General features: G+C 36.3%; 1 protein-coding gene across 1 annotated transcript in view; it reads left to right on the top strand.

The window, feature by feature from the left end:
* The first annotated feature begins 7,421 nt into the window (after positions 1-7,421).
* Positions 7,422-12,736, top strand: part of ptprt (protein tyrosine phosphatase receptor type T) — a 259,836-nt gene continuing 254,521 nt past the window's right edge. Inside the window, exon 1 of the mRNA XM_058778885.1 lies at positions 7,422-7,739. Coding sequence (XP_058634868.1) covers positions 7,660-7,739 — 80 coding nt within the window. The 5' untranslated portion in view covers positions 7,422-7,659. The remainder of the gene's footprint in view (positions 7,740-12,736) is intronic.

Below are 12,736 nucleotides of genomic sequence, written 5' to 3'. Positions count from 1 at the left end.
TTAATTGTTTAAATTTTTAGAAGGCACATTAACTTCTTTCTCATTTACAACTCTATGTGTTTGCTGCGTAAAAAGTTGATATTTGCATTGATCTGATCATAAACAGCAAGAAAGGCTTATTGGAAATGCAGATTCATTCTGTGCCACAAGGTGGAGGTTTTTAGGAGCGCTGAAATACTGCGGTTTCCCCGGAAACGCTGTACACAAAGCAGCTCCGCGCTCATAAATGCTGCTTTATCAGGAATAAAATGCCAACGACACGTTTCTGAGGACAGTCGGTTCCCTTCAGATACATTCACAAGACATCCGCGCCATGCAATGAAAACAGTGGGGTCCAATGTCATTTGGACACCTTTGTGTTCATCAGAAGAAAGTCAGTTTAAAACCACATGATCGTGAGTAAAAATGACAGAATTTAAATTTTTAGGTGAACTATCCCTTTAATATATTTATTTTTTTCCCCTTTCCATTACCTTAATATATCTCCTTTTATTTAATTTATCCATTTGCGTTGTAAAATTGAAATCTAATCTTGGCCTTTTGGGAAGTGCTCATCAAATCATCCGTAATTGGCCATATTCAGCCACTGCGTGATTGAATCAAAAATATATTATCTGCCATGTGCACTTACAAAGAATATTGTGTGTCTAAGTTCCTAGTGTGTTTTCAGACTCTTTTCAGGCTGGTTCTCATCTGGGCCCTTTGGTGCTTTTTCCAAATGATAGCCTCTTAATGTGCTCAGCACATAAGATTATGACTATTGATCTCACAATCATTAAATTATGTCCAAGGTAGTGCATCAAAATTGATCCATGCAGTTCTTTAGATGAGTAATGGGCTTCCATCTTCGCTCAAGTTTCACTTTACACTTCCCTTCTCCACCACATTCCGACCCCTAGACACTTTGAACTAACAGTGAGGTCTTCAGGTCATTGTCTGCATCCTTGAGATGCGGTCTTGACATCAGACGAGTTCAGCAGAAAGTCGCTTCATTTCCACAAGAGGTCTTTGTCCCGGGAGCTCTCGCTTCTTGCAAACAGCAGGGGGTCCCGAGTCTCTCGAGCACACATGCGTTGGTATTAAAAGGCCAGAGAGGCGCTTCTCCAGCACTGAGGTAAAGCTGATATTACACACATTAGTCGTCTCATTAAACAGCTCCGCGGGGAGAGACGTTGTTTGAGCTGTTTTAATTGAAAGAGAAGTCATGGGAAGGAGCAATGGGTCCATGTGAAGTTACGCAGCGGTGTCTGCCCTGGAACGGAGGACCTAATATCCTGATGCTAGGCAAACAAGATGAGCTATCCAAAGTTTCACGGCTGTGTAATCGATTAAAGTCAGTGGCCGTTGTTACCGAACTTCATTACACAAAAGTTGGTTTGATTAAACTTCATTCGCAATTACGACTGCTTGTGAAGGTGTTTGTTTAGCTTGACGCCAGAGGAGTTAGATAATTGAACTGGAAGTTGTAGCTCGGCCACGACTGGGGTTTAAGTTCTTTCCGCTTTGTCAAACAATTTACACACCCTTATAATCTTTGTATGCACACTGACTCAAGAATATTGCTAAAACAAATGGCTCTTGGAATAGTTGACCTAAAAGTGAAAAATTGTCATCATTTACTCACCCTCATGTCGTTCCGAAAATGTATGACCTTCTTGTTTTCTGGAACACAAGGGAGAATGTCCCTTTCCACAAAATTAAAGCATATTATGTTCAATGGAAGAATGAAAGTCCTACAGATTCTGAATGGCATGAGAGTGAGTAAACAATGACAGAATTTGAATTAGTGGAAAAACTAATCAGTCAAGATTACATTTTTATTGCAAAGGTATAAAAAAACCACCACAAGAAACAACAACCAAAAAAAAAAAAGAGGCAGGTTTAATATGTTAGTAAATCTGTCATTTTTAATCAAACACTGAACATGCACTGTAACATTGCATAAAATATTGTTACTTAATTGAATTGGGAGTTGCAGCTTGGTTCTGATTTTGTCTTAAGTTATGCATTCTTGAAATCTTATAAGCTCACTCACTGAAGAATATGAGTGGCCCTTGGTCCCCAATGGATATTTGACCCCAAAAATTTGGTCACTTTTTCCTCACCCTCACGTCTTTCCAAACCTCTATGACTTTTTTTATTCACAAATGTCCTTCCAGTTTGGAATGATATGACGGTGTGTAAACAATGACAGAGTTTTATTCCTGGCTGAACTATCCCTTGAACCTGTAAAAAACAAACAAAACAAAAAAAATGAATACAATGTCAGTGGTCTTGTAATTATGATAAGAGGCGGTTGAAGATCCCAATGAGTGATATGTTAGTTACATGCCTGTAATATCCCAATAAACCGACCTCCAGTCCGACACTGGTCTCCAATAACTTCCTGGGTGCTGGAGTATATGATCTGACTGACCACAATTTCCTGTTGTGCTGTCTAGTGTATTTAATGAAGGAGCGAAAGTGTTAGGACGTGGCATGCGGGAAGAATTCAAATGAAGTTCTGGAGGAGTTTTGAAGGTTGCGGGGCCTATTTGCGATGAGAGTGAAAATGAACGTTACCTGAGGAGCTTCAATAAACTACAGATTTTATATTTAAAAAATATGAACCAATATAAAAACTTAAATACAGTCAAAATATAATCAGAAAGATGTGGGCATAAAAGCTTTTCAGTATGGCCAATGAACTGTCAAGGATGCATTTTAATAGGTGTATAATCTTGTGTTTCTATAGGCAGAAATGGAAGGAGACGGTGCTTATATGTGCATTCTGTGACTAAGTAGAGTTTCTTCAACTATAGGCACTCTCTGCCCTGTGGACTAGTTTAATTTGACAGTATACATCATATATACTGGTAAACCTCTTTGTTGTGATGGAAATTAGGGTACTGAGGTATGGATTTAATTTGTTTAAAAAAATGGAAATGCATAATTTTCAAGCGCTGAATATGTTGAAATGGTTTGGTTATTTATTTTAGTTTTTTTCAAAAAATAAATATTGGTCTATCAACATAAAATGTAATATTTAAATATTTGTATTGATTTAATAATGTTATATTTTGTAATATGTTGTATTACTCAGTATATTGTATCTTAAGCAATTGAATTTTACTTTGAACATTTAATAGCTTAATATGTCTTGGACAATCTAAACAATCTAAAAAGCATTAGGAAAGTTTGAATGTGTCCTTTACAGAAAAAGATGAAAACTGATATTTTAATCATAAAAGTGGCCATAGCTGAATAAATTTCCTACAACTGTGAAAAATACTGTAACTTGGCTATAAAAATCACATCATTCACTGGAAGAAACATTGTATGGTTTTATCTGCAACTTTATGATTTGCATTTGGAGGTTGTTGGAGATTCCAGACGTGCAGTTTAATCAATAAGCTGAGAACTAATATTTATACATAATGCATGAATTTAGCACCACACAAAAATCTTTCTTGCCCTCTAGTTTGCCAGAGACATATTGAATCCTTAATAGCCAGTCCATCTCTCTGGTGATTAGAAAACTCTTTTTCTGAACTCATAAAAATACAGTAGCTAATTCCCTACTTTACCATTTTCACTGTTTTCCAATACCGCCCAAAGAAATATCATTAGCTCACACTTTCTTTTTTTTAAGCAACGCCTCTTAAATTGTCCAACTCGACCCAGCAGGCTTTGAGCTGGCCAATTAAATCTATTGACTAACCGAGAGATGTTCCCTGCATGTAGGAGAAAAGAAGAGTGGATGGCGCATTGCATGCTTTGATGGTGGACAATCACGCTTATAAGAGTTCTTTATGACCTTTCCGATGACTGGGATGAGCGTGGTAAATGGTTGAAACCTTCAGGCACAGAGTACATATTACACACATTCAAGCTGTAGAAAGGCCTCCTGGTGGCTGTAACTATTGGCAGGTGTGTGGGGGGGACGACTTCCCACCTCTCGCTGCAACAGAATGATTTGCACCTACAGTATGGCGCTTTTCAATCCACAACCCCCTGCTGTGTTTATTAGCTCTAGTTCTGCTTTTGCCTTTAAGTTTAATATATTTATATATAGAGTGGGGTACCAAAGTTTGAGGCCACTGAGGCTATGCTTATATTTTGTAGACCTATGATTTAATCATTCCTTTATTTATTAAATGAGAGTATCAGCATAAAAAAATTAAGTATGGTTGAACTGAAAAATTAACATGAATTTCTCTATTTTTTTGGTATTTAGTTTTCCACCTCTTTGCTTTTATGACAGCAACACTCGAGCTCCAAAAGTTTGTGTAAAACCCGATGATCATGTTTTCCAGCATGATTTGAGAATGATCCAAAGAACATCTGTGCTTTTTTGTAGTTACAGAGAATTAAATATTTATTAATTTTTCATATTTTTTATTTTAAATGTATTACATTTAAATATAACTCTTATTCTTATGTCTTATTTACATTAGACTTTGAATCCCAGATTATCAATGTGCTTTCAGACTCCTATTTTATTAATTACATAATGAATATAAATATTTATTATATGAAATATTTACATTTATATTTAAATTAAGTATTGTACACACACATACACACACACACACACACACACACACACACACACACACACACACACACACAATGTATATAACTTTTAGTATGGATATAACTTTTTTTATATATTAGCACTACATTTGTTTCTGCACCACTGCCTAATTTGTATAATTCCTTTCATGAGCTGAAACGGTCAGCGCTATAAACTATTTTGATATAACTATTTGATTCAACTCATCCATATCAATGGATTTTAACTGCAGAGGCTGAATACCTTAAACTGGGTGCAACTGGATGACGAGCATAAAAGTATATGGTAATTATATGAAGCATTATTATATGTACACAATAGTAGTTTTTTACACATTTCTTTATCATTATATGTCCTGAGCTTGAAACAGCTCCACTTTATTTTACTCTGCTAAGCTGATTTGGGAGCTGAGAAGAACAGATGAAACGACGTATCACGCTGTGTCTGTGTGCATTCAGAGGAAGGGGAAAAAACTACACCCAGTTGACTCTTGTCCTCTCATTGTACTGATCTGAAGCCATTCTAGTTAGCATGGAAATAAGTCGAGGCTGTCTTGCAGAGTTATGAGATGGGGAGTGACTGGCTGGGGGCCGTGGGGGGTGCACATTGATCTAAAGTTATAAGGAAGTACATTTGAGATGTGCTCTCTCTTACTCACACAAACAACTCACACCCACAGCGATTGTCATTAGCAGTAATTATATTTTGGCTAGAGTAAGGCTGTTATCTAGGTCTAGCACTCTTCATGTTTTATGAATATTCAAAATGCTAGATTTAAAATGTTTGTTTGAAGGTTATTGAATGTTAGTAAAATATTTTTTTAAGGTTTTTGAATGTTAGTGGTGTTGGCCCATGCAGAACGTGATGCTCAGGTTTTGGTTTGTGGTTGTCAGGACGTAGTTGTGTTCGTAGTCCCCGCAGTGCTAGGTGGTTGCTATGTTTGAAAATATATAATTTTCCACAATATTGCTAATATAAATGTTATAATATATTCACATAACTAAAGCTTAATTTAAATATTTTTGGCCGTTTTGCATTTACCCAAAATGTAAAAAATAAAAATAAAAAAATAAAAATTAAGAATATATATTTTTCATGTAATATATTTTGGCACTTTATAAAAAATCTGTTTGGAATTTGAAAATATATTTTCTGTGTTACTTGCAACATAAATTTAGCAGATATTTTAGAAAGAAAAATAGTATTTGGCATTTTGGCATGAAATTACACCATACTTCTAAAAGAATGCTTCTGCTATTATTGTGAATGATCCATGCATGTGTTAAAAATAAATAAATAAATAAATAAAGATAAATAAATAAAATAAAAGTTTTCTGACCAAAATATCATAACTCCATATATTTTGGTGACTATGGTGACATTTGCAGGACTCTAATCATTTAGTCTGCTTAAGTCCTGCCCCTTTCTCACAACAGACTGCAAGCACACATTCAGTTCAGCCTCCATCCAATCAACAACCGACTGACTGAACTAAGACTACACTTTACGATTTTTATTTATTTTTCCAGTAATCTGTTTCACTCTGATGTACATCACGATATGGAAGAAAAGGTCACTACTTCTGTAACTACTTCTGTTTTTTTTTGTTTTTTATTGGCACTATAAATGACAAATAAACCTGCTTTGTTGATAGCTGTTCTGTATTAATTCAGAGATTTAAAAAAATAAAAATAAAAATCCTTTGCCTTTTATGCAACTGAAACCAATAGGATGGGATGAGCATGGGAGATTGATAGTGGAGTGAAGGCTCATGGACTAGAGTGGGTTGGTATGAAGGATGAAAGGGCACCTTTCTGTGTTAATGAGGCATTGATTTCCACATCACTAAATAATGAATTCATAAATTAGGTCTAACCATAAAACACTGTAACTGAAATCTGCCCACTCAGGGTGTTTCTATCTTATAAATGAACCATGGAGTTGACCATAAGCATTCTTCAACTTGATCTTGCGTTCTCTTCCTCACACACATATAAATGAAAAAAAAAAAAAAAAAACATAAGCAAGGATTCACTGTCTTGATGCAAAATGCAATGGGGATTGTGTGCAGTCAAAAAATTGTGTTAGTAGCTACAAAAAGCATTTGGGTATTTGAATATCAAACCAGGTTCCATCTTCAAATGCAATCTGTCCATCGTTGTCATTTTTTAAATCTGTCGTTCTACCTGAATTGTTTAAGTCAAGTCATCTTTATTTCTGTAGTGCTTTATGCAATGCAGATTATTTCTATCTATCTATCTATCTATCTATCTATCTATCTATCTATCTATCTATCTATCTATCTATCTATCTATCTATCTATCTATCTATCTATCTATCTAATCACTGTACCATTAATGGCATTATAGTAGACGTTTGGCCATCTTAGACATGGTTACAGCATTTCTGAACCCATAATACCCCAAAATACTGTCTGATTTATTACTTTTAATCACCTGTAGTTCATGATTTTAACTGTTGGTATGTTCCACTAACAAAATTTCCATATAATTTATAGGCCTATACTTTAATTATTATTATTATCATTTTTTTTTGATAATTAAAACGTATGTTTGTGAAATATTTAGCATAATAAGTGTTTTTGAGCTATATTTGAAATACTTGGCTTGATATTTTATGCAACTCCACAGCATTCATACATTTTTAAGTGTGTCTTAAGTGTCCAAATACTTTGTGGGACCTCTGTATGTAACACCGTGGAAAACAATGAAACTAGAGTGGTCTGGAACCTCTCTCACTCATTGCTCAGGGGTGTTGAATTACTTTAGGCACCGCGCAAGTGCGCACCGTGTCGCGTAGTGCACTAGAGAGCGTCTCCAGCGCGCGCTGTAGTGTGTAAAGCATCACTTCACCAGTATTTCTGGCAGGCAGGTCTAGGGACCTGGGGGATATTGGAACCCTCTCCTCGTTCATTCGCACCCACTCTCCTCCCCACACACCCTGTCGTAGCAGTACAGAAAGCCAACAATCAGACAGCTGTCGACTGGCGGCTTGAGTCGCGCCGCTACATCACCGATGCCGGGAAACCGTCAGCTCTCCCGCGCGCGAACGGACAGCGAGTGTGTGAAGTAGTGACCGCAAGAATGGACCAAAGGAACTACTTCGCCGTTCTGCTGCTTGTTTTTCACCTTCAACTCACATTTGGAGAGTTCTTTCCAGGCAAGTTTGCATTCTGTTCTGTATCTTTTTGGCCACTTTGCGGAGGTTGACGAGCTTTGAATGCCGTAACCCAAGACGGGATGAAACTTTAATAATTGTATCTTGTTTATTAATGACGACGTTCTGACGGGAGATGTAACTTCATATTATAACGTTAATGTTGGATGAATACGAATTCCAGAAGATCTGCTGTTGCTTTATTTATCGTTTGTGACTTTTTATACTCAAAGCATAGCCTACCTTTTAATGACGGATCTGTATCGATATTTGCCTCAGTTCTTTCATGTGGAGACAAGTCTTTCTGAAAGATGACTGTTGTCCTCTTTAAAAGTATTTTATTGTATTATAGCCTATTATATTTAAAATTACTATGTGTTAAGGCTATTCTATGCTCAAGCTGTATATTTATAAATGACAGACTGGATTAAGAAAAGTTTACTCCATAGCCTACGTTACTTAGTGCGCTCATAATTAAAAGAGCTATTGGTAGGTTACTTTGTGACTGGGATAATTAATTATATATTTTTGCGTCTGTCCCAGCAGTTTGGGGAACTGTTGAGCACGGCGATTAGATCTTAAAATAGTCTCGTATCGAGTGAGGGAATCGGTCACCGTGTCCGTGCCGCTGTGAAATGGCTGCAGTTCATCTCTCCGCCGGAGGGTGGCGCTCTGGGCACATCCAAACCCTGAACCACAGCGTCCCTGCTTGAATCGTGGGTCGCTGAGAAATCGTCCGAGAACAAGAAAGATTTATTCGTTTCTTTTGTTTAGGATATCATAAATATATTTTTTTGAAAAGCATATTTTCTTTTTCGTAAATAACCCGAGGCGTTCAAATATGTTACAAAAAAGAAAAGCAAAATTATACCAATCATGATAGACATATAGCTAATTGATAAAGAGGATTTCTGAAAAGAACCAAGCACGTTTTCACGTGTTTGGAAGAATGTATAGCCTGTAAGACAAAATAGAGAACTGTCTATTTTTATTTTACCTGAAAGATTCGAAAAGTCAATTATTTTTCAAATAGCTTCAAATAAAGAAATTCTAGAAGAAAAAGTCTTGTACGTTAAAACTTAATTGATGCCTTAAATTTAAATAAAGTGGTAAGTCTCTTACACTTGTTCACATTGAATTTAATTACTGATGTAGAAAATTGAGCTGAATCTCTGAGAACTCGTACAATTAAGAACGATGGCAGAAATGTAATAAGTTAGATGGATGGAAACAAAGGTGTTGATGTAACAGTGGGGATTTTTCCACGTTATTTGTAATAAATGATTAAAAAAACAGAACAACAATATTTTAATTAATAGTTTATTAAGCATAAATGTTTAATTATGCTCTTTATTAATTGGGTTTATTAAGTTTATTAATTATCACCATTGCATTGTTTAATAAGTGTTGTTTGTGCATTTCAGCTTTTGGCTTGAGGTCTGTGTGCTAAAGACTAACACTCAGGCAATAAAGTTAATCAACAGACAACCACAATGGACACATATTAAAATAGAATTAGCTAATTTACTTCTGGGCCTTGACTAATAAAACCAGGATAATTTCAGGACTTGCAGAAATATCTAGGCTTTGTTTGTTTGACACATCTCATGTGCTGTTGACCTGTTGAGCAAGCACGATGTGCTTCTGTTGTATCTTTCATGGCTTAAAATGTTCATTTAATAAGCCCCCAGACCAGTGTTTTAAAATTGCTTTTAGTGTCACGTCTGTAGCCTGGCTCTTGTTGCGAGGATAATTTGTGTTCCATTCTATCTTTGCTTGTAATTTTGGCAGGGCCAACAAGACTTTCTCTGTGCTTCAGTGAACAGCTTGACAAGTATAGGCCTATCTTTATTCACCAGTCTGAGGAAATGAAAGCAAGGCTATCAACGTAAAAAGACACTAACAAAAAAGTACATCTTTTTTTGGATGTGGTTCTGGTACGGTAGTATTCTTTGAAGCAGCGTTTACATTCTATGGCATGTGGTCATTTAGTGCCATGATAGGCCTATGTATCAAAGTATCATGGTTTTACTGTCTAATTCCACTATTGTACCATGAGAGCCTCAGGGCAAATGGGGCTAAATGCTTCTATCGCATTTATTCCAGATATTGATGGACGTCTCTTATACTTTATTGATGTTTACTTCATTTAAAAGCTGTTTTGGTGTGCAACTGGTGCAGTAAGTCTACATGTTTTATGCCTATGGGCGAAGCGGTTGATTGTGCTGTAATGGATTTAAAAGTGGCGATTATCCCACTGAAAGATTTTCATTTGGCATTTAATTGAATATCTTTGGCTGGCAGCAGAGAGACAAATAGGGAAGGCCTGACATGTCTGACTCTCAGCGTTTCTTGTCGTCATCTTCCTGTCATAAGATGCCATGCTTTCAGAACTGTCTTCTCTGTAAAATGATCTGTCTTCGTGAGATGAGAGTATGAACTTCTGTGGCGATGTACAGTACCATGGTATGAGATGGTAATACTATGATACTTTGGTATACACTTCCAGGTTAAAGGTTTGGATACACCTTCTCACTTTCTCATTTTTACTATCAAAATGTTTTTAAGATCATGAGAAACAAGAAAAGAGATAAGTGTGTCCAGACTTTTGACTAGTAGTGTATATTTTGGTACTATATTCAAGTACCATGGCATTACCTCAGTATTTAAATGTACTTCAAAGAATATAATCGTATTACGATTGTACTTTTTGCTGTTCTTTTTGTTAATGATAACGTAAGCTTGTTTGAGAATGGAGCTTTCTTTCTATAATGTAGTCTTTAATTATTTTAGGCTGTTTAACGTCACCATTTAGATGACAAAAAAGATTTACTGAACAAAATAAATAATTCAGTTGTATCAAAAAAATTTAAAAAAAGTTTCTTGGGCCCTCTATGCTCCTGTGATATAGCCTAAGTTTATTCACCGGAGCCGGGGGTGACGTGGTCCATCCATTTAAATTTATCCCCAGGCCCTGTCTGTTTTAGCAGCGGCATAGTAATTTATTGCAGGGCCAAGTTAGTTTATCTAACTCAGACGCATCAGTTTTTTTTTTTATTTGCCTGGCAGATTTTTTAATTTCATTGAGGTTGCGAGGAGACGCCTATTATTAATAAGAATGATTAATTAAAACTAATGAGAGATCATATACCCTGAGGGAGCTGTGGATTTGTCTCCCTCTCTCTCTCTCTCTCTCTCTGTCTGTCTCCTGCTCTCTGACAGCTACTCATTTGCAGCTCAGTGAAGTCTCTTATCATCCGCACACTGCCAGACTAATAGCTAATCCAGAAACTGCCAGACTACTGGATAATCCAGTTCACCCAGTGTGTGTTTCTTAGGGCTTCTAGATTAATTTTCATATCATTGAGCATGAGGCATTTAGGAATTCATATATACCTCTTTTTGCGCAATGTTGCTTCTTTTCTAATATATTCTGTTCATCTTTCCCTTTACTATGTCTTTCTGAAGGACTGACTGTTTCTTTGAGTGTTTACTGCTGTAGTTGAGGGATTCACTTATTGCATTTACTTATTTTTATGCATTTAACCCTTGTAGCATTGAATGGATTGTATATACATATACATATACATGTTTATAAATTCATATGCAGTCATATGATTATTATTTCAAAATGTCTTAAGAACCATTGTTTTAATGCAACCCTCAAGTATAGATTAAGTATAGGTCATAAATCTTTCAGGCTGTGACCCCCTAAATTTTATAGTAGAAATATGTTGTTATAGAATAAAATTTGTGTTACTTAAAATAGAAATTTTAAATTTGAAAAACAAAACTTTAACCAAAGGTAAAATTAATAGATTAAATTAATGTTTACATTTTTATATACAGTATATAATAAAATATTATAAAAATATTAAATTTCATGTGAAATTTAATATGCAATAATTGGCAGACTACCGTAGTTGTTTGTCATTCTGTGTAAAATATTTAGTAAGAATATATGTGGTAGATGACAGCTGAATGTCAGTTGAAAAGTAAAGTAATTTTAAAGGTGGACATTTTAATGAATATTTTTTTCTTTTGTAATAATGGGTGCTTATGAATGTTCACATTAAGACAGGGAACGTGTATTCAGAAATTTCACATTGATTGCATTTGACAAGATTTGTCTTAATTGAATTGACTGAAAAATTTGCGCAAGATGCAAAATTATGTCTACACCAACACCGTCTACTTCCTCAGTGTGTTATCTTTTTGAATGTTTGCCAACACTCTGATTTACGCACATTAGAAATGGCAGAGATGAGCCTTGAACGCACGGTCCAGTGGGCAAAAGCTCCTTATAATGAACAGAAAGCTCATTCCTTCTCCAACCACTTTGTCTGAGCCCTTGAATGAGACACTTCACCCATGTCTAATGGCTGCCCCGTGCTGTAACCCCATCTCTCTCGGAGTCAAACAAGAGTAAAAAGTCGTAAAAAAAACCCTGAGTAAAATGGAAACGAATGGCAAACGAAACTTAAAAGGAAAGAAAAAGAGTTTTAACTTCATTGAGAGTAACCGCCACATATTGAGTGAGTGAATTCTTGCCGAGGCTGCCAGGGCTAAATGAGCAGGCGAGTCTGAAAGCCTCACTCCGGCGCGACTTGTATGGAAACAAAACGAGTTGCCTTACTGTGACGGCTTCCTGTTTTGTTGTGATTGCTGCTCTAGACCGAGATGGAGAGCCTGTCTGAGGGGGTGGAATAACAATGCGAGAAATCAGGGAGAAATGAAACGCTGAGAGCCGCAACTGAGAGATAGACAGAAAAGAGCGAGGAGGGAAAGGGGGAAAAACAACACTTGAAGTGGACGAAAAAATGAGACACCTGAGAGGACCAACAAATGACTTTGCAAGGGCTGTCGGGACATAATGGATTTCACACACACACACACACACACACACACATAGAGGAACATGATTATTTCCCGTGTGTCCATTAGAAAGCGCCAGGGCCGTAATTGTTTTCTTTGACCTGCTTGTTATCGCCCTGCTCTTGGGTT

Source organism: Onychostoma macrolepis, chromosome 06 (genome assembly GCF_012432095.1).
Source record: "Onychostoma macrolepis isolate SWU-2019 chromosome 06, ASM1243209v1, whole genome shotgun sequence".
Taxonomy (NCBI): Eukaryota; Metazoa; Chordata; class Actinopteri; order Cypriniformes; family Cyprinidae; genus Onychostoma; species Onychostoma macrolepis.
This window is presented reverse-complemented; position numbering and strand designations above follow the sequence as displayed.